Source organism: Battus philenor, unplaced genomic scaffold (genome assembly GCF_028537555.1).
Source record: "Battus philenor isolate CCGP_79_NKW_IND1 unplaced genomic scaffold, ilBatPhil1.0.hap1 SCAF_30, whole genome shotgun sequence".
Classification (NCBI taxonomy): Eukaryota; Metazoa; Arthropoda; class Insecta; order Lepidoptera; family Papilionidae; genus Battus; species Battus philenor.
Window position 1 is genome coordinate 5874806 of NW_027181694.1, and position 24036 is coordinate 5898841.

Here is a 24036-nt window from a genome sequence, read left to right on the forward strand (position 1 = left end):
AGTTATCACGTCTTATATTCAGCGGTAAATCATTCCACAATCGAACGGCCTGCGTGGTGAAAGATTTAATTTATGGTATGTATCTATTTAGCCTGAAAGGCGTTCATTTCTCTTTATATTACTATGACTGCTGTAAAATCTGTAAGGTCATGTCTAATTTATTTGCTCGAAGCACCAAAATATGTTTCAACTCGTCTTCGTGTATTTCGTTTTATCGGTGTGGGTAGTTTCCCAACTAGATGGTGTTGATTATGGTGCAAGACCAGGTGGAGGCCCAAGTCTTGCAATGGGTGTCCTTATAAGAAGATCTATATTCAATATCAGAGCGAGCAAACATACGACCTTTGACATCTTATGTGATATTATTGGTCAAGATTACACAGACAATAAATACATAGCAGGTTTTATTTTAGTAGATCTGTGGCAGAACCAAAATCAGCGACATAGCTAGAAGAATTGATAGTCTGAATTCGCAACGGACGAGATACATATCTCATATAGCCCGTAGAGAACGAAAGATTTTCAATAGGCAAGCAGAAGGCGGTAGATGCGGCATGGATACCCCCCTCCACTAGACCGACAATTTTTTTGTAGGTAGGTAGGTAGGTCGGTAGGTAAGTAGGTAGGTATGTAGGTAGATAGTTATTTTAATGGTCCTCACTTTTGGGGACCTCTCGTTCCCCTATCTCGTGTGGGACAGTGACTTTTTAATTCTAGTAATTAATTCATATTTTTTTTATTATTATTATCATTCTTCTCTTTCACATATCATCTTATCTGTCGTACTGTTTCTTTCATTCTACAATTTTCCCAGTCTTTGTCTTTCATTCCATTAGCCATACATCCATCCTCAACCACTACATTCTAGGTTTCCTTACTATTTTATTTTGCAACATTATTTATTGTTCAAATATTTAACACGTATTTTCTCGGTAATTATCATCTTATAATATACTTTTTATTAAACTATTTTTGGTACTACTATATTCCTTATATTTATATATTTTTGTGTTCGTTTTATTTTTACCTATTGCATTTATAACCACCTTCCTGCAGTAGCTAAGGAAGCATTCTCTCTCTCCTTCGTCTTGCATGATGGCCGAGATATTCCTTTCCTCAGACCGACAATTTGGGAAGTTACTGGAGGTTACTAGATGTCATTTTTAGGTTTCCAACCCTGTGACTAGTGAAGCTTATTGAAGCTAAGAGCAATGAAATCCAGAAACCTGATAGCGACATCTGTTGTCAATATATAGATTATATTTTTTATTTCCAGACAACAGAAGGTACATCTCTTTCACACGACGCACATTTCTGGCTGGGCAGAGACGCGACTCAGGATAAGAAGGGTTCCGCTGCGATATGGACGGTCACCCTCGACGACATGCTTGGTGGTGGAGCCGTACACCACCGCGAGGTCCAGGGCCACGAGTCGAGCCAGTTCCTCGGGTACTTTCAACCTGGTATGTATCGAAGTAACCAATCACAGGCCATCAGATTGGCCGGCAAAATTTTCAATTTCTTGCAATTTGTAATTATATATATTTATATATAAGGGTCATAAGTAATTTATAATACGTATATAAACATATTCTAATGTTTTTTCCTTTCAAAATATCTTTACTCGAGTTAGCATTAACATGCACTTTTGGAAGCTCGATATGAAAACATACCAATAGAGGGCGCTATATCAAAATTTTTATGCAATTATTCAACACGGTCTTTAAGCGTGTACTTTTTTTTTCGCTAATCAACTTAAAAATATATTTATTTACGTAAACACTTACGTGCGCTTTTAAATCGTCAATTGTTTTAACATTATAATTAGTAAGCTGGATGTAAAAAACATACCAATAGATGGCGTTCTAATAATATTTTTATGAAATTATTTAACACACTCTTTAAGCGTGTACTTTTTCTTTACGCTAAACAAATTAAAAATACATTTATTTAGGTAAACATTTACATGCGCTATTGAATCGTCAATTATTTTAACATTATAGTTAGTAAGCTAGGTGTGAAAACACACCAATAGATGGCGTTTTATTAAGATTTTTGATAAATTTTTCGACACGCTCTTCGAAAAGAGAGTAAATCAGACGTCGTCGAGTGAAAACGAGGCATCTACCAACAAGATAGGAAAATTCCTGATTCCAAAATGCCCTGATGCTATCAAAAGCGCCGAAGATGTGGAGGACTTGGCACGTCTAGCTAAAGATAATTCATGCTCCTCCTACGCCATGTGTAGTCATGGTCATGTTTATATATTTATATATATATATGTATATATATGTACATGTTTAATGTTGTTTCCTGTATCCTCGTAAGGCAGAGAGTCCCCTAAAGATATCTATCGAGAATTTTTTTTTTGTTTCGGTGGGGGAAATCTTCCGGTATTCAAGATAACCTGCCTCTGGGGGGAGGACAGGGGTATGTGGGATTCCTACCCACTAACCCCCCCTCCCCACCCCCGGTGGTCGCCATCTGCGCTAAACGGGGGACCGCGGTATCTCCCGGTCAGGGATCGCCACGCGGTCTTCCCTCGCGCCTTGCTATTATTCGATAGCCCGTCCCGGGGTATGCGTGGATACGCTACCTCCGAAATCGAGGATATACCTTAACAGGCGGTTTCGCGATCGTAATCTGGTATAATGGTACACAGAGGATGCTGGTATCTATCTTCTGAAAACTTATTTGTGAGTGGGCACAGGGGCGGCTCTAGCTCGTGTAGCGCCCGTGTGCAATAAAACCCTAGCGTCCACTAGGCCTGACTGTCCTCCCCCCCCCCCCCCCCGCGGCTATAACTACTAACTTTGCAGTCGTAACAAGAAACTTTTGTTCATATTCCAACAAGCTATTTTATAAGTAGGTATAGCTTACAGTATGGTATTAGTTACGGCCTTTCTTATGACGGCAGAATAACACTCATTGCTCCGTGTCTGTCCGCGTCTAAACTTGAAATAAGGTTTATTTCGAGTTGAAGTAAAATGTTTGATAAAGAAGCCGTCCATAGGGCGCTCGCGTTTGATAGCTGCCGCCACCGCGCTGGCTGGTCGCTTCTGTCATATCATTGTAGTACCATGATGGTCCGAGACGATGCCCTTAGCTGACGGCAGCGCCCGTGTGCATTGCACACCCTGCACTATAGGTTAAGCCGCCCCTAAATGGGCAATCCAATATAATGTACCAAGTGTGAATTATACAAGATTGTGTCCCAGGAATCAAATCCGCGATCTTCGACCGCAAGTTTCAATATTCCTAATTTATTCCCAAGATATATAATCATTAAAAAATACTTGTTTTAATTTAATAAACTTTATGAATTTATTTAAAAATTAAGTTGTTCCTATCTTTATACATTTTCATGTATTTGCATCTGACAGACATTGTATTTATTTCTGATCTTCGACCGCAAGTTTCAATATTCCTAATTTATTCCCAAGATATATAATCATTAAAAAATACTTGTTTTAATTTAATAAACTTTATGAATTTATTTAAAAATTAAGTTGTTCCTATCTTTATACATTTTCATGTATTTGCATCTGACAGACATTGTATTTATTTCTAGCTATCCGATATTTGGAAGGTGGCAATGAGTCTGGCTTTAATGCCGTGGAAACCAACGCCGGGGCTGAACGACGACTTCTCAGGCTTTCGGGCTGCGAAAACATGAGGATCGAAGAAGTAAGGCTTTTTTTTTCAAATAATTTTTTTATATATAATATAAAGCAGAGTTCCCCAAACGTTTTTGTGTCGTAGACCCCTTGCCATGTTTTTCTGTGTCGGGTAGACCCCCTACTTACCTGATATTGATTTCCTGTAAATTTCTAACTGTAGTGAAGTTTAGTGTTAAAAACTTTAAATAAAAACACATGTTAATTAATACATTTATTAATTGAATTTAAATTAAAACTACTCAAAATAAAATTTTGTATCTGCTATGTAAAATATACGTAACATTAAATAAACAAATTTTTTACTTCAAAGATACTTTTAAAAATAATCGATATAGACGGTCGATATAGACCACTTTAGGAATCACTACAATAGAGCTTTACTGTGAATAGACAATTTATAATTTAAAAGCTAGTAACATGAGAGATGTTTTTAAAGATATTAGTATTCTAAAGGTTGTTTATCAATATACATTTGTAGATTCCTTATTAAAACTCAGATATCAGGTATCCACTTTATTTTTAGGAAATACAAATTATACATCAAACATAAATTGGCATTGACCCGAAAAACGAACTGACTTAGCAAAAGTCATGTCAAAAACCAGGCCAGGCGCCCACATATTTAATAACCTATTTATGCGCCATAATTTTCTAATCTTATATGTAACATATTGACAGACACATGATAAATACAATAAATAAAAATAAACTCGTAACGTCCAAAATTTATATATAATAAAATTAAAAGTACATTGTTAGATAAATCTTATTATAGCACTTCGAAAGATGACGCATCGAAAGCCGTTGTCATAATATACCAATAGATGTCGTTGTATTAAAATTATAATAAAATTACTCAGCAAGCATTATTACGTAATTTCTCTTCTTGTAATTCAAATTTATAATGAATTTTGCATATTTCGTATGGAAGGTTTGTTGACTCATATAAATGGTTGATATTGTAATGTACATATCAAACATTGTTAAATTTTATTTAAAAGTGCAACTGTTAAGTTTCTGGTAGGATTTTACCAGATTAAAATTCTAAGCCGGTGAAAACTTTTTTATCTATAATGATAAAGTGATCGACAATTCAAAACTGCATGAAAATGCCTACTGGAATAAGGATATTTTTAATTTAAAATTAAACGTTTTTTCTGAAATCGTATTTTAAAAGTATATACCAAGCGCCTTGATAGTTAGAGTCACTGTTCGAAATTTAAAAATTTTCGCGAACCGCAAACGAATAATTATTAACAGAAATTATGTTTGTTAAAATTATATGATAACAGTACAAAATACGTGCATTGAAGTTAGATATATGCACGCGTATATGACAGCACTCCTAACAATACTTAAGACGCCGGTTAGTTAATTACGATCGGTGTTTGCATTTCGCTAATTCTATGCTGGAATAATAATAATAATTGTTCAAGCTAGTAATTTGCTTCGATTACCCAGCAGCTGACATGGGTAATATGAATTTAAATATTGAAATAATTTGACAAACAATCGGAGACAAAATAATCATTCAAAGAGCCGCATGTGGCTCGCGGGCCGCAGTTTGACCACCCCTGGTATATACATCGCTCAAACAAATTGAAAATTAAAAAGTTTTTGATTCCAATATTTATATAGTATATATTAAAGTTTAAAAAAATGCAGAAATCATCCACTGCTGGGCATAACCCCTCCCAATGGTTTCCAATAGGAAAGAAACGGCCATCATCCAATGTCTTCTTTCGAACTTCAAGATCGACTGCTCACCATATAGATGATCACTACTCCAAAACCCTTAATCCCAAATGGCCATCTATTCATATGTTGTATTCAAATAACCATAGTTCGAAGAATTTCTCGTCTGAAATGGCAATGACTGTAATACATCGCTCGTGCAATCATAGGCCGTGTGGGTCGAAAGATTCTCGACTGGTTTCCCACGAGCCGGTAGACGCTGGGTGGGTTAACCACCCCCACCCCCCACCCCCACCAGGTGGACCGACGATATAGTTCAGTCGCTAAATGCGGGCAACGTATGTCTGGTCATCCTGACGTTCTTTGATGGAGAAGAACCATGACACCGATACCAAAACCTCTTGCAATATATTCTTCAAGTTTCAAAATAAAACACAATCTAACATAATGTCCAGGTGCCAGCTGAATCCACTTCACTATCAAAGGACCACTGCTTCATCCTGGAAGTGGAGCATGATATCTTCGTACTGATGCCGGAAGGTGCGAAGGCGACACAGAAGAGGAAGATCATCAGCGTTGCAAACTCCTTGAGGGATGATTACCATAATGGAAGAGCTACTATAGAAATCATAGGTATGATAGAAAACACCTATAAGGGTTTATGTCCACAGCTGGACATGGGATCCCATCGATACATTTTAAATAGGACCAGTTGAAAGGTTCTTACATACAGCGTTTTTCCAAGTTCATCCTTGTGGGATGACCAAGTCTACGATAGCACATGGTGATCTAGAAGAAACCTATTCACTCATGTCTTGAAGACTCCTATGTTATTATTGTCTGGAAACAATGACGCCGATGGGATGTTTCACTTGTCTGCTTGCACTATAAAAGTGTTAGCAAAACTATGCAGAGATGTTGTGAAGTTAACTGGCATAAAAAGGTACCGCGTTACTATTGTCTGTCTGTGGTCCAAAGTGACCATTTATATTAACACGTTCACTGCGGACCCAATTTTGAAGAACTTTCAGCTGGTGCGGCTGAGGTCGAATCAGCCTCAAGCTGAACTTCCTAGTAGTGCGGTTGAGGCCTTTTCTGCCTCATGTTCATCAATATTTTTTACAATATTGAGTCAATGCTTCGCAGACATAAAGAAAGCTATATTTGTCTTTGTCATACCTCATACGGTTGAGTGTAAACAGCCGGCGCACTAGAGAGAAAACACGAGTTTTACGCGCCGCACCAGTGCAAAGTTTACCATGAGGCTGAATCGACCTCAAGCCGCAGTGAACGTGTTAAAAGTGAAAACATACCATTAGTGGATTAACCTGTGTAATATATATACTATATCTACAGGGTGATAGGGGTAAATATATTTCGTTTATTTATGAGCAGAGATATAAAAGTCTTAAACCTATTTCGAATATATCCATGTAATATAATCACTCTAAAATATGTTACATTAATTTATTTTTTTCCATTATAATGCGACAGACATATAACTTCTGAGAGTACAAAATCTTCACAGACAACAAACAATGATTATTTTTTTAATATCTAATATGTTTACGTTATTTATTATTTCTATAACCCTTTAGTTTTGGATATATATCTCTTATCACACTGTAAATATTGGATATATGCACTTATGTACTGATATCTCTAGACCTAGTAGGGTTTAGAGATATAAAATATATTTAATGGAATCAGGCGTTATTTTGCAGAAGTCCATCCTAAGTAAGAAAAGGAAGTGTACTAGTTTAATACATTCATAAAGTAAATATATAACGGTTATTCGAAATGGTCGCCACTGACTGCGATACAGTCCTCACATTGAAGCCAGATATCAATAACAGCACGCACTCTTTGAGAAAATTCTTCACTACCAATCATATGGATTGTTTTAGGAACATATCATCATGGCATTTAAAGCAAGCTCTACTCTTTTAAGCTGACCATAAAGCATAATCCAGTGGATTAAAATCAGAACTAGATGACAGTGTTCAGCTCTGTTGAAATAAACGTTCGTTTCTAACCAAAATTAGGTGGAACTTCCTAAAAGTATTGTTACGTACTGTGGGTTCTGACTCGAAATGAAACACCACTGGTTCACAAGGAGTCCTTTATTCACAAATCAAAAGGTCACCCTACCTTAACACAAAGTATACTTTTGGTTTTCCAAACTACGCTTCCAAATTGCTCAAGAAATCACTGTTCAAACAACTTACCAAATAGTTACTTTGTATCACTGATCGTAGATCTAAATCTTATAACTATAATGAATATATAAAGTTACCATTTCTTCATTTGTTCAGATGAATTTTCATCGAACGAAGACATTGCGATGTTCTTTGAGGCTCTAGGATCTGGATCTATTGAGGAACTTTCCGAAGATGACACCTCTCAGGTATGTCAGAGAGAAATTTTAAAATTACTCACCATCTAAATCTATATTTAGATATATCTTAACATAATGTAATAAATATAAGTTTAAAATCTCTGAAATAATGGATAACAGTCATAGGGAAGATTTCTCCAACGGAGAAAGTTCGTGATTGTATTAATCACTGATCTCAGTGTTTAAAGGAATATATTAAATCTAGCTGAGGTAATTTTAGATGAGTTGAATATATTTTGGAAGATATTATAGTAATGTACATACCAAAACACGCTAGAGTAATAAATATTTAATGAAAAAGAAAAATAAAGGTTTTTCGTTGTAATAATATTTTTGGCGAGGGTAAATATATTTTATGGAGGAATAAGGCTTGCTCTAAACGTCATAATATTTTGGGTTCCGAAAAAAAATGTATACATGATTTAAAACGCTCGAATGAAAGATAGACACAGTTTATTTTAAAAGTCATCTACCTTCAACTTCAGATACACCAACGCCGTAATAAATTATTTGTCATGCGAATGAAATAATTTTTACATAAATCTTTCACCACTCATTTGTAAATATTAAACATTGATTCAAAATTGATATAGGATAGTATTTAATTCCATATTCCATCACAGCACTAAAGATTTAATACAAATTCACAAACAACAACACATGTCACTTGACGCCGTTCGCCATTATTATATTTCATAATATTTTTCGGCGTGAGACGCGGTTTTGACAGCCGCCTACAAATCATACGCCGCGCGTCCTTACATTTTGCGCATGCGCAGACCGATGGATTGACAGATAAGCGAAAGCATTTTGACAACTGTGATTATTTCGCTACAGTTGAACCTTTGTTAAAAACAGAAAATGCTAGAAAGTGAAAGAGGATGCTTTAAACCAAAAACAATCCACATTCTAAAAAATACCATACTAACATTAGATCAAAAATAAATTATGTTGATATGAAAATAAAAAGTCTTAATAATTATTTTATAATTTTTGTGTCTCAATTAAATAATTCTGATAATTCCAGACGTACAGCAGAGAAGATATGTCAGCTGTATATTTGTTCCGTTTGCTCATAGACGAGGAGTTAGACCTTGACCTGGTCTCCCTCAGCAAACCCTACAAGGAAAGCCAACTATCATCTTCTGTGAGTATAGATGACTTCTCTTAGAGCTGCACATATAAATAAGATATAGTCTCTCATGGTTAAATTTACGTATAAAACTAAACAGATGAGAATTTAAGGCAGGGGTGCCAAACTTGCGGCTCGGAAAATATGCATGTTAAATAAAACTTTGAAATTAGAAAATTATAAAAAATCAGGACGTGAACAGTAACAACATTTTATAGTTTTCTTTTAAACTACAGATGCCCACTGCAAGGCATAGAACCTCTCTATATGAGATGTCTCGTCTGTGGCGATCACAGTGTGATAGTATGGTACGCAGAGAACGTTGCTGATCATCATCTTGAAACTTAATCTTGTACAGTGGCAATCAAATACCAAATTAATGCCTAAATTGTGAATTATATAAGATTAGGAAAGGACTAATATATAACTACTTCCACTATGTAGCAGTAGTTGTCAATAAAGTGCACCGCCCGCCAGCCCGCTGATAAATGCGCATGCGGCAAACAATGCGGATTACACAACTACCACCGTTAAATCACTCTGCGAGTGGCGAGTGTTTGCCGCATGCGCATTTATCAGCGGGCTGGCGGGCGGTGCACTTTGTTGCACGACTACCACTGCATGTGCGGAAGTGGCTAAATATTGGTCCTTTTCTTACTTAGAGTGTACTTGCGCAAAATAACGCCTGATTCCATTAAAAATTCCCCTGTTTATGTGGGAACAGGGATTTTATTTTCTATATGATATTTTTCAGTTTCTTTTATTATTTTTATTCTCTTTTTCCATTCATCATAACGTCTATCTTTGTCTGTTTCATTCAATAATTCATTCTATTTTTCTCTTTCGCTCTTTAAACCTTTCATCCATACATCCTGTCACTGCAGTTAGGTCTAATTACTATTTACATTATATGTCACAGATCTTTAATTTCTCATGATAACAGTAGTATTGTTTCTTACATTTTCACTTTTCCTAATACATTTAATTACATGTATCATATCATTTACCTGTATACGCGATATCCGGCGACTTTAACAATGTTATTTCACATATATCTTATTTAATTTAGTATAATGAACCTCTGTTACACCTAAAGTTTTCTAGACCTGAACCTATTTTTTCAGGAGGCATATATTTTGGATACGCCATGCTCAGGAGTTTATGTCTGGCTTGGTAAAGACCTGGATGCGAGCGTCAAGAAGAGCTACAATGACATTGTTCAGAAATACATGGAGATGAAGGGATACCCTACTTGGGTAAGTATTTTTTTTGGTCTCCGCTTTTATGTGTCTCTTTTTACACCTATTTTTTTGGACATAACTTATATTTTTTATAATACGTCTGTCTATTTGTAATATATTAATAACGTCAGTCTCTCATTCTTCACGATTTCTCTCATTTTTTTTTCTTTCTTACCCGTGTCTTTTACTCTCGCGGCATAGTGTTACATGTTACATTTTTAATTTTTGATTATTATAATTATCTTTGTTCAATTTCCCATTCTTTAAGAACTTTTGTAATCTGTATTATTGTTTATACATGTAGGAGTGGTCGTAGTACTGTAGCTTCTTGTTAATGTCGACCGCACCTCCGCTCGCAGTTATAATGAGCGCGGAGACTCTCAACAGCGCGATGCAAGCTTTTGTTGCGTCTACTGTGGCGCCATCTGTCATTTATCCGTTTCATTGCCGCCGCCGCCGCGATGCGATCGACGGTCACGTGGGTAAGAGCTCGTTTCTAGGCAACGCGTGTTTGAGTGGCGCGCGATATGCACGCCACAAACAAGTATTATTTTGTTTCGTTTTGTAACATGTTTCTTTTTTGCAAAACCGCCGAGGAGTATCTCGGTACCTTACACTTTTTAACGGTTTAGGATTGATGTGTAGCGAGCGAAATAATCACACGCATGCGCAAAATGTAAGGACGCGCGGCGTATGATTTGTAGGCGGTTGTATAAACCGCGTCTCACGACGAAAAATATTATGAAATATAATAATGGCGAACGGCGTCAAGTGACATATGTGTTGTTGTTTGTGAATCTGTATTAAATCTTTAGTGCTGTGATGGAATATGGAATTAAATGCTATCTTATATCAATTTTGAATCAATGTGAAAATGTATGTATGTAAAAATTATTTTATTCGCACGAAAAATAATTTATTACGGCGTTGGTGTGTCTGAAGTTGTAGGCGGATGACTTTTAAAATAAACTGTGTCTATCTTTCATCCGAGCGTTTTAATTTTTGTGCTCCAGCTCGTTAGGTGATGTCTCTAACATTGCCTGCCTAACCATTCCATTGATTTTCAGCTTATTCAGTGTGATTAGCCATTGTTTAAAATATTCAGGCATAACCTTGTGGAAGTCTGTCCTAACTTAGAAAGGGACTAATATATAGCTACTTCCACTATGCAGCAGTAGTCGTGCAATGAAGTGCACCGCCCGCCAGCTCGCTGATAAATGCGCATGCGGCAAACAATGCGAAACAACTACCACCGTTAATGTACTCTACACGTGTTTCACCCCTCCACGGGGCATCCTCAAAGATGTTACACCGACCAGTACCAAACACCGAATGACTACTGGTGAAATACGTGTAAAGTAATTTTTCTGCAACTTAACAGCCGTATTAATTCCAGGTCCATGTGACCAGGGTAGCAGAAGGCAAGGAGAATTGCACCTTCAAGCAATACTTTCACAACTGGGACACCGTTTCCGCTCCATCTGTACGAAGTTTAGTGTCCGATATAGGTTCGTTATTTATTTAAGTATATTTAAAATATTGTTACAACTACTCAAATATTGGACATAAAGGAGATAGTCGAATTCCATGATCGAGCCTATCGGGGCTGACGGTGCGGAATCAAAAAGGTGCAGGTGAGGTATGTGTCACGCTTCATTGCGCTTTTGATTAGAAGCGTGTTCTTCAGGTGGCTTTATTGTTTCTCTACCTCTCTTCCTCACCGGTATTTAAGAAGTTGTCGCGGGGAAGGTAGGAAATATCTAAACTCTCGAAAAGACAAGACAAGAAAGCGATGGTCGGTATGGAAGATTGAAGAAGGCTCCTTGGCGTAAATAGGTTTTGAGGGTTCGCGTGTTCAGGCTACACACACGCACACATATATGTGTGTGTGAAAGAAAGAATGTTGAAAAAATATACAAAGAAAGCTTTAATTTAAAGCCTTAGGGCAGGGATGAACAACGCGCGGTCCGCGGACCCCTTGCGACCCATGTAACATATTTATGCGACCCACCAAGCATTTCGAAAATTCAATTTAGTTTCTCAACTTTCTTCCATCAATACATTGTTATAAAATTATTTTTAATAAAATGGTAGAACATACTAAACCGAAACTATTTGTTTCAGGACTTACTAACACAAAGACTTGTTCAAAGACGTAATACTTTTTTTGTATTGTATTTGTATATAAAAACTAATGTTTAACTCTTGGATAGTTATCGTTTAGGTGGTAAAACAGCCAGGGATCATCTTCAACAAATGGTATTTTTTTTTATGAGGCCTCCGCTATTGGGACCTCTCCTTCCACCCCTATTTTGTTGGGAACAGGTTTTTTTATTTCTTAACAATTTTTCACATGAATTTTTTTATTTTCGTCCTCGTCTTCCATAGTTCACAATATCTTTTTTTTTTCCTTCTATCATTCCATAATTCCATCTTGCTTTCTCAATCATTCCATTCCTTTCATCCATCCTCAAACACTTCAGTTGTATTTTCTATTGCAGTGTCACAGCTTTATTTAGTTTATTTATTTTTCTCGTGTTCATCAATTTTACAATTTTTATTTTTATTTCAAAAAATTTATCTTAATAAGATTAAATATATAATAAGACTTGTTTTACTCCGATTAATTACATATTGTGCAACTTTCCTGAAGAATTTGAGGACGGACTTTCTTGCATCCTTTTCCATTATAATGGAGGCGAGTGTGGTCTCCTCAATCTTTTTTCCTATCCGACATTCGGTCTCGTACCGGAGCCCTCAAATGCGGGACATTCTGCTACTAGGTGGAAATGGTGTTATTAAAATATGATGATGACGTTTAACACGTTCACTGCGGCTTGAGGTCGATTCAGCCCCATGGTAGACTTTGCACTGGTGCGGCGCGTAAAACTCGTGTTTTCTCTCTAGTGCGGCGGCTGTTTACACTCAACCGTATGAGGTATGACAAAGACAAATATAGCTTTGTTTATGTCTGCGAAGCATTGACTCAATATTGTAAAAAAATATTGATGAACATGAGGCAGAAAAGGCCTCAACCGCACTACTAGGAAGTTCAGCTTGAGGCTAATTCGACCTCAGCCGCACCAGCTGAAAGTTCTTCAAAATTGGGCCCGCAGTGAACGTGTTAATATAATAAATTTAATATTAACAAGAAATACAGAAATGTAACGAAAGGCACGTATTGCCCATCTCAAGTAAATACATCGAATGGCGTTAGAAACAATGAGGATACATAGAAAACGTGAGAGTATTGAAGTTAATCGTGGGATTTGGACTGATATATGATGATACTGTTGCCAGATGCTGGATACTTCTCGGGTGATGTAGAAGAATCTGGTGCCGCTGCCAAACTTATTGGCAAGAGCGCCTCTGCAAGAGGATATATGCCAGACCTTGGAGAAGGAAGTTACACTATAACGCGGTAAGTGTTTATGGGACCTCTCATTATCTCTAGATGTGTGATAGAGAAAAACTTTATTTGTTTCAATATTTTTTCACTTTACCCCTCTTTTATAACTCTATTATTATTCTTCTCTCTTTATACACGATATCTTTTATTCTTGAATTCCTTTCAAACATCTCCTTTCGTCTTAATCTCCTATATTATCGCAGTATATTATCAGTGATATTTAATGGACTCTGTGTTTGGCACTAATCGGTGTAACATAACTCCTGAAGATGCCCCGTGGAGGGGTGAAACACGTGTTGAGTGATTTGACGGTGGCAGTTATGTAATTCGTATTTTTTGCCGCATACGCATTTAACAGTTGGTTGGCGGGCGGTGCACTTTGTTGCACGACTACCACTGCATGTGAGCTAAGCGGAAGTGGCTAAATATTCGTCCTTTTCTTACTTATTATCACTGAACTTAATTTGTAGTTTAATTTATTTATCTTATAAATTTACAATGACTCTTTATATATTTGATTGTTATTTTCTAAAACATGTAATAAGCATGTTTCTTTCTCTAACCTACCAATGAATCTGGAAGAAGTGAGAAACGAGATCGTCATAAAAAGAGTGATGTTTTTTGGTAGTCACTTTAGCAAATGTCTTTAAAACAACCGGTGTAATGCGCTCCAACGATAATTACTAGAGCCTCTACCAGGGGTTAGCAACCTTTTTAATAAATGTGCCAAATTAAATTTTTTTACCAAGCGGCACATGAAGTAACATTTATAAATATTTTACAAAACTTTAACTAAGAAAAATAAAATAGAAAAGAACTAAAAATTATTATTATGACACTTTTTAATCAGCATAAGCTGTTTTTCTGATACAAGCTGATCAATACTAGCCCGAAAAGATGAGGTGAAGAGAGAACGCTCTACGAAGCCGAAATTAACCGATTGTCTCTTTATTATATTTATTAACACGTGTTTCACCCCTCCACGGGGCATCTTCAGGAGTTATGTTATACCGATTATGAGACACAGAGGACTTGGTGTTTGGCACTAATCGGTCCTTTTTTACTTCCTCAGTTATCTGTTAACATTTTACAGCACGATATTAGATAAAGGCTTTTAATGCTTTCCAATCAGACCTATCCTTTCCAATGTCTCTTTTTATCCAGCTATCTCTTTAAATGGTGTTCACATTGTGCTTAACATAAGTCTCCCCCAAACATTACTAAGAGGTAAGAAAAGGACCAATATTTAGTCACTTCCGCACGTGCAGCGGCAGTCGTGCAACAAAGTGCACCGCCCGCCAGAGTCTGTGTTTGGTACTAATCGGTGTGACATAACTCCTGGGGATGCCCCGTGGAGGGGTGAAGCGCGTGTTGAGTGAGTTGACGGTGGCGATTGTGTAGTTCGCATTGTTTGCCGCAAGCGCATTTATCAGCGGGCTGGCGGGCGGTGCACTTTGTTGCACGACTACCGCTGCATGTGCAGAAGTGGCTAAATATTGGTCCTTTTCTTACTTAGGATGGACTTCCGCAAGGTAACGCCTGATTCCATTAAATATTACTAAGAGGACCAGTTATAAACGTCCTGTATCCTGTGTCTTCCAATACAAAGGCTCCAGAACCTATCTGTTCTATGCGCTATGTGCAAGTTTCGTATACAGTATGTACATTTTTAAACATTATTATTTTTTACACCAGGGTGCAGATTCGGATCCAGGTGATAAGCAAGCAGGTTTAGAACTCGCTTCGCAAATAGATCAAGACGTCGATGCTAACGTAACAGTTGTAAAAGTACCACAAGGGAGAGAACCGAAGCATTTCTTGAGCATATTTAAAGGTAAAATAAATTCTTTTTATATTTAATCTATAAGCCTTCGCTTTGGATTGGAAATAACAAATATTTTTCAATAACAATTTTAAATCACTATATTGCATCGATTTGATCATCTAAGTCGCAGCATAGATGAACTATCAGGGGCCGATCCTGGGCCCGTGTGCAATAAAACCCTGGCGCCCCCTAGACCTGACCCCCCCCCCCCGCGGCTATAACTTTTAACTTTGCCAACGTAACAAGAAAGTTTTTTCATATCCGAAATTGCATTGTGATAAAGCCGAATTTCCAATGATTCACCTTGTTGATCAAACGCGTGCCGGCGGGCGTCGGCACGTGCTTTTGATAGCCATGCCGCTTTACACGAGTATACACTTTATTTATGTGAAAAAAGGTTGATTTTAAGTTGAATACAATGGTTGAAAAAAGAGCCGCTCGCGTTTGACACCGATACGTTTGGCCGCTTCTAAACTTCAAACAACATTTATTTCGAGTTGAAACAAAATGTTCGAAAAAGAAGCCGCCTATAGGGCGCTCGCGTTTGATAACCGCCGCCACCGCGCTGGCTGGCCGCTTCTGTCATATCATTGTTGTACCATGATGATCCGTGACGACGCTCTTAGCTGTCTCAGGGTGCGGCGCCCCGTGTGCATTGCACACCCTGCAGTATGGGTTAAGCCGCCCTTGCATGGTGTTGTTATCATTGTTGTACCGTGATGGTCCGAGACGACGCTCTTAGCTGTCTCAGGGTGCGGCGCGGACGCCTCCTGAGACGGCGGCGCCCCGTGTGCATTGCACACCCTGCGCTATAGGTTAACACGTTCACTGCGGCTTGAGGTCGATTCAGCCTCATGGTAAACTTTGCACTGGTGCGGCGCGTAAAACTCGTGTTTTCTCTCTGGTGCGGCGGCTGTTTACACTCAACCGAAACATGAGGCAGAAAAGGCCTCAACCGCACTACTAGGAAGTTCAGCTTGAGGCTGATTCGACCTCAGCCGCACCAGCTGAAAGTTCTTCAAAATTGGGCCCGCAGTGAACGTGTTAAACCGCCCCTGTGTGGTGTTGTTAAGAGGCTTAACTACCTTCTCAATGTTATCTGGATACACTTGTGCCGATGTTTTGATATCTTTTTATAAAAATATGGCTCAGTCACTCCTTCATAACTAACACTCTATAAACCGTAAGTCTTATAATGTTCACATTGTACTCTGTTGACTAGATGGAAAGCTTCTTTAGAGCTATATATATACATATATATATTGTTAAAATATGGTAAAAATGTTTTCATTCCCAAACACTTGATTCAGAGGTCGCTGAGTTATAAGATCGCTTAAATGGAACCTCCGTGGGGTGGATAGGATCAAGGGACCCCACGAAGGTATCTCGACTAGGGCTGTGAGAGCCCGTGAAAGCCTTTCCTGGCAATGTCACCAAAATCAACTTTGATTAACTTAATATAGTGCTTAACTTCGATTAGCATATATACAGTGATTCTAAAACGCTACAGACATACTTGTTAATTATTGTTTTTGTGTTTTTAGGCAAACTTTCCGTGTTGTATGGTAGCAAGGACAACGATTATAAACCGGAAAACTCCAAGAAATGTTACGAAGAAGATGGACTTCGAATGTTCAGGGTAAGTAATTAAAACGGAAATAATTAAAAGCACCACACGTAATAGATTTATAGGAAAGTAAGAAAAGCACCAATATTTAGCCACTTGCCCTCCACTTCAACCGCATAGTTTAACATAAAAAATATTTAATTTAATTGTTTTTTTCCTTTATTTTTTTTTAAATGATAGTAGGCAAATCACTCCTTATTATATAAATTTTTTACACTATAGACCATTATTTTTTATAATTAAAAAAAATGGTCTATGTACAGTATATATATTTATATGCATGTAGTGGAAAGCGGTTATTTTAATATTACAAACACTCAAATTTTATTTATTTGTATAGATATTTTTGTAATATATTTGTTTGTGGAAATGTTTTATATTTTTTTCATTATTTTTTTTTTTAATGGTCGAAACTAAAATATAAATAATTAATTACTTATGTAAAATTATATTTTTAGACAAACTTCTTTTTAATTATCAGGCTGTATGCGTAATAAAAAAAAACTGATTTAAAATAAATGACACTTCAGTTTGTAGGAGTGGTCGTAGTACTGTAGCTTAGGGATATTCACTTATATTCGATATATCGAATTTATTCGATGTTTCCATACGATATATCGAATTGAATCGATGTTTTGACAAATATTGTTTTCATTCGATATATCGATATATTTTAAAAATATCGGATCGATTAAAAAAAACGAATGCTTACTCATAATGACAATAAAACTAAAGTAAATTTTAACTTTACTCAATGATTTCTATTTCGAATCAATTTCATTAACGTAGTGACATTTATGAACGAGCACAGAGCCATAGAGCAGCTAGCCAATCAACACTGAAAACCCGGAGAATTGAAGTAAGAAGAGCCATCTTGTATAATGAAAAGTTAAAAAAGTGTCCACCTGTAAACAGCAAATAAATAAATAGTCAAAAGTAATTTAGTAAATTCTTATATTCGTAAATTTCGAATTTCTTAAATTGAAACATTATGAGTTGGTCCTCCTTTTACTTCTACCCTCCATAATCCAACTGTAATAGTATATAGCTCCGTTTTTATTCCTTCCATTCGCTATTGTGACGCCAACTTAATTTGCTCCCTTTAAGAGGACACTTTTTAATGTACTGAGTTGGTTCTCCTCGATTTAATTCTCCGTGATCAGTTTCTGCAGACGTACAATAATTATTGTACATGTATCATAATCTCATGAATTTTTCAATCCTAAGCGTACAATCTTGACAAAAATACAATAATTTTGAACAATAGCAATTTTCTATATGAAATAATATATAAAACAAGTTTTTAAATATTATGTATTATCCCGCCAATAATACTGGGTAAATGTTTCCTATTATGCCAAATAGACAGCGTAACGATCGCCTTGTGTAGACATCAGCCATAATATGATTGGTTGATTTAACAGTTATCAGTGTGTATGTACTATTATTGGGCCCCCAGTCTAAAACTTAAGGTTTCAATATGTAACTGTTTTTTACCTAGTAAAGCAACACTCATATGTAACTCTAGTTCTGATTATACTTTCATATTTAACATATAAACGACAACAAACTCTTTGCGTTTTATAAACTAACTTTTGTAAAAATATTCGATATTAAAAAAATATCGATGTTTTCAAACGATATATCGGAAAACATCGATGTCACGTACCGATATTTTATATCGAATACATATATCGATATATTTTTTAAGTGGACACCCCTACTGTAGCTTCTTGTTCTTCGGTAGCTTCTTGTGCTTCAGTAGTTCGTCGGTTGTATCTTGTTCGTCGATTGCTTCTTGTTCGTCGGTTGCTTCTTGATCTTCAGTTGCTTCTTCCTGCGTTGACCGCACCTCCGCTAGCCCTTATAATGAGCGCGGAGACTCTCAACAGCGCGATGCAGATTTTTGTTGCGTCTACTGTGGCGCCATCTGTCATGTATCTGTTTCACTGCCGCCGCCGCCATGCGATTGACGGTCACGTGGGTAAGAGCTTGGTGTTTGAGTGGCGCGCGATATGCACGCCACAAGTTCATTATTCCCAAGATAGAACAATTAACACAAAAAAAAACCGAAGCGCTTTTGACAGTTCGTAGCACAGATAAAAAAAACAATGCCTTGTAAATGGTATTAGGCGCTGCAACAAAACTTATTCTAAATTCAAAATGCTTTTTACTAACATTTTCATTTTAAATATATAGATTGCGCTACACCAAAGAGGTTAATAATTTTTTGTGGAGGTCGCTGCAGTGTGTCATTTGAATAACACGTCTTATTATATATTCAGAGACTATGAACCTTTTTTTAGGGGCGCCCCGTGTCCTTGTCTTATATCTACAGACAGAGACTTTTGTTTCAAATCTTTCTTCACGAGTTCTTTTACGATATCTTTTTTTAATTCTTTTCAATTTCTTTTATATTCTTTTCTTTTTGATTCACAATTCTTCCACACATCACCTCATTCTTTTAGTATCATAATTTAGTTCACAATTTTTCCGTTATTATTTTAATTATTATTGTTTTTAATTTTACAATTCTTTTGTTACTCAACCTTATAAGACAAATGCTTATTTCTTCTTTATAAATATATACATTGAGATTTAGTAATCCGTTGCAGGTGGAAGGCACTGAACCGGGCGTGGACATGAGAGCTGTACAGGTGCCAGAGACCGCTGAAGTGCTAGAAGATGATGATGTTTTTGTTCTGGAAACATCAGAGAAAATCTATGTGTGGCACGGAAAGGTAATGTGTTTTTTTTTCAAACTGTGATGTTTGCGTCTGTGATATGTGAATTTTGAAAATGAAAAAAAATATTAATTTTGAATTTGGAATCTGTCATTTCGTGCTAATGTATTGTGAAATATTTTGTGATATTAAAACGGAGTGCGGTGATAAAGAGAAGCGAATCGCTATAGTTGCATTACATGAAGTAAAGATGGCGCCAAATACAATTTTTAATATTACATACGCTTGGTATCAGCCAAATGTTTGTGTACCAGGCTTTATTACAAAAAGATCTAGACTTATACGTAGCGTTGATACGAAAAAGGTTATCAAAGTAATAAGCGAAAGATCTGGCGTTAAAATCAGGGAGGAGACAATAGCCTCCCTGATAGGCGAAAAAGAAACTAGGAAAGAATTCGTCGCTTGTTGCAAGAAATTAGTTAAAAACGTTATACAAAAAAATAAAAATCCAAATATACAATAAGAAATGTGATAAAATGCGATAAAATAAAACTCAAATGTGATATATAATGTATTATAGAAAATAAGTAAAAATGTAAAATAAAAAAATGTAATAAGAAAAGAGGAAAGAATGATAGATGAACAGAGCAAAAAGGTAAGGGTAAGAAAGTAGAAATGTAGCATGAAAGATAGATAATAGACCGAAAGAGAAAGTAAAATATGAGAGATGAGAGAGAAAATAAAAAATCATTTGAAAAATTTTTCTTGCAAATAAAGTCCCTGTCTCACCATAAATAGGGGTACAAGAGGCCCCCAATAACGAGGGTCATAAAAAAAATAAGCGAAAGAATTTGAAGAAATCCTGTGAAATTGTAAAAATTGTAGAAAATGCAGCGTAATTTCAATGTTTTATTTAAACTGATTGCCTATTTCAAAAGTGTTTTCCATTACTTACCTTACCTTAGTATTACCAGGCCAATATTTTTTGACAGCAGTAATTCTGTGTTCAATGATCTATATATTAGGAGAACCGGAAAGTAATGTCGTTTCTAACGACATACACCAATACCTCACTTTGCGTCGTGGTTACGTTCCAAAAAAACACGACGCAAATTGAAACGTCGCACAGTGAATTAAGATTTTCTATAGCAAACCATGTAAAGATCGAAGATAGCTTCCAGGGTCACGAAAATACTACTTCTTAAAAAGAAAATTGAACAAAGTAAATATTTAAAAAACAAAAATAATATAACTCTGTCAATAAATAAATCGAAAATATATTTACTTTTTTTGTAACCAGAAACAACACGTTACATTTTAAATCAATTTATTATTCTCTTTTAAAAAAAGCACAACACACTACGTAATTGAAACTGAATTCTAAAAATAGCTAAACAAAGTGAAAATAAAACTGTATTAAAATTGCGTTGATTTTTAGTTAGATAGGGAATCCCCGAGTTTTTTTGACATGCCGCAATTAGAAACAAGTGCTACCATCTTTTAGAAAAAAAAGAATTTTAAAAAAATTAAAGACTCGAACCCAAAACAACGCAACCACGAAAATCTAACGACGCACAGTGAAAATTAGTGCTAATTAAGCAGCGACGCAACTTCGAAAAAAACGCAAAACGAAACGACGCAAAGCGAGGTATTGGTATATTTTACAGAAAAACTGATTGATTTGTTACCACTCCGGCATTGATTTTGTATACTAGACAGCAAAAGGTTGTTGATAACGAAGGTGAATATATTGTTGATTAGAAATAAAAACTTGTTAAAAATGTAGTCCCGAAAATTTAACTTCAAGCGACATTGCTTTCTGGTCGCCCTAATATATAAAAATGAATGTTTCTCTGTATGTCCTTTATAGAATTTAAAACTATGCATTTTATCATGTGATTATCTTAAGCAAAGTTATTATAAATGAGCCCACAATGGTTTCTAAGTTATTTTTATAACTTAAATGACTTAAAATGAATTTAATATTCAATGTCTTTCCTTCAAATTTATTTTAGTTAATGGCGATATAAATTTTAATTAATACAATATTAAACGAACAATAACAATACGTCTCTTTGTTCACAGGAGTGTAACGAAATAGAAACGGAGGCTGCGATGTCATTCATACAACAAGTTCTCGGTGAAGACAAGGATGTGATTGTTTTAAACCAAGGTGATGAAACGGAAGACTTCTGGGAGTATTTGGGTAAGCGACAGTCATATATTATCTTTTAAATCGATATAGACAAATATAGAGAAGATTTATAATAATATATTTATTAAACATAAAAATAAAATTGATTTATTCAACATTAGAACTTTTGACAGCACTCTTACTGATAGTTAATATATTATTTTTTTAATCTATTTTATTTTTGACTCTACGCGCGATCGTGAAAGTAGTGGATTTCACAAGAAAAAAGACGGTGGGGGCGTATTAATAGCAGTTGCTAAACACCTCAAATCGTATCGCTTACATTCGAGCGAATCGGATTGCGAAGATTTATGGGTTAAGATTGAAATGCTTGATAAAACGGGAAAAAACAAGATCTTATATATTTGTAGCGTTTACTTACCTCCGCCTGTCCAACAGAATATACTTAATCATTTTATCATGAACACAAATAGCATTTTATCAAACCATAGTGGCGATACAATTATTCTGGGCGACTTCAACTTGAGTAGTTTGAGCTGGAAACGAACGAACACCGTTGCATTAGCAGCGGAAACCTCTAACAGTAACCTGAACAACATGGTCATTGACTTTATGTCACAAAATAATCTATCCCAATACAACTGTTATAACAATAATAAAAATAAAATACTCGATCTTCTATTGAGTAACGTATCTATCCCCCAATTACAAGTATCTGCTAATCCATTATCCATAATAGACCCTCTACACCCACCCCTAGAATTCTTTTTTACGTCCGAGTACACTAAACTCCTTCCAGAAAAATGCGAAGAGAAATTTCTCTTCTACAAAGCAGATTTTCAAAAAATAATAAGTGACCTTAACGGTACTTCCTGGTCAGACGAACTCTCGACGTGCATAACGGTGGACGATATGGTCGCTAAGTTCTATAAAATACTTAAGCTAGCAATTAGTAAACATGTCCCTAAAGTTAGACCCCGCAACAACAATTGCAAGTATCCCTTTTGGTTCTCATCTTCATTAATTAAAGTGCTCAAAGAAAAAAATAAATTCAGATTAAAATACCGAAAATATAGCAACCCTCGAGACTTACTTACGTTTGACCTATTGCGTGAAAGAAGCACTAAACTGTTAAAATCTAATTATAAAACATATCTTGATAGGCTCGAGTTATCAGTGTCATCGAATCCTAAATTAATATGGTCCTTCCTTAAACGCAAAAGAGGAGCCAATACTACTTTTCCTGCAGAAATGTCCCACGATGGTATTATTGCAAGTACCGGATTAGATATATGTAACCTTTTTGCGTCACAGTTTTCCTCTTCCTACAATAAGGCGCCTAATATTGCCACGGTCCCTAGCCCATCTCATATAGACTCTGCCCCGAACTCTTTGACTATAACATCGGTTACTAAGGATCAAGTCTATAGAGTGTTAAAAAGACTTGATGCTACCAAAGGAGCTGGTTCTGATGGTTTACCTTCAATTTTTGTCGTGCGATGTGCTAGCGCATTAGCAGAACCATTATCCATGATTTTCAATAGCTCTTTACGCTCTGGCTCGTATCCGACTGCATGGAAGACCGCTTTAATAATACCATTGCATAAGAGTGGCGATGCTAGCTTCGTTAAAAATTATAGACCCATATCTTTACAGCCAATATTTGCTAAAGTTTTTGAAAAATTACTGTATCCTACTCTTTCATGGCATATAAAACAACAAATAGTATCTGAACAGCATGGATTCATAAAAACTCGTTCTACGGCAACAAATTTGACTTCCTTTGTCGAGGACCTTGTTGAGGGAGTTGACAAAGGCCATTCTTACGACGCAATATACACTGATTTCAGCAAGGCCTTCGACAGAGTGAGTCACATTATGTTGCTGAATAAACTTGCATCGCTAGGAATCGCCGGGGTTTTTCTTAAAAGGTGGAATTCCTACTTAATGAATAGAAAATCCATAGTTGTAATAGGTGGACATAGCTCAGAGCCATTCACTGCCATTTCTGGGGTCCCACAAGGCTCCCATTTCGGCCCTCTTTTATTCAATATTTTCATTAATGATATTGGTAATTGTTTTAAAAATACGAAATTCTATATGTTTGCTGATGACTTGAAATTTTTTAGAAGGGTTGACACAGATGAGGATAGATCATTGCTTCAACAGGATTTAAATAGCCTTGTGTCA

General features: G+C 36.1%; 1 protein-coding gene across 1 annotated transcript in view; it reads left to right on the forward strand.

The window, feature by feature from the left end:
- Positions 1 to 24036, forward strand: part of LOC137927366 (gelsolin-like) — a 32187-nt gene that overhangs the window by 2416 nt on the left and 5735 nt on the right. Inside the window, 12 exon segments of the mRNA XM_068771159.1 lie at positions 1277 to 1463; positions 3572 to 3687; positions 5831 to 6008; positions 7691 to 7782; positions 8801 to 8920; positions 10030 to 10161; positions 11543 to 11654; positions 13447 to 13573; positions 15121 to 15389; positions 16925 to 17019; positions 19623 to 19748; positions 21777 to 21897. Of these exon segments, the coding sequence (XP_068627260.1) occupies positions 1277 to 1463; positions 3572 to 3687; positions 5831 to 6008; positions 7691 to 7782; positions 8801 to 8920; positions 10030 to 10161; positions 11543 to 11654; positions 13447 to 13573; positions 15121 to 15389; positions 16925 to 17019; positions 19623 to 19748; positions 21777 to 21897 (1675 nt within the window).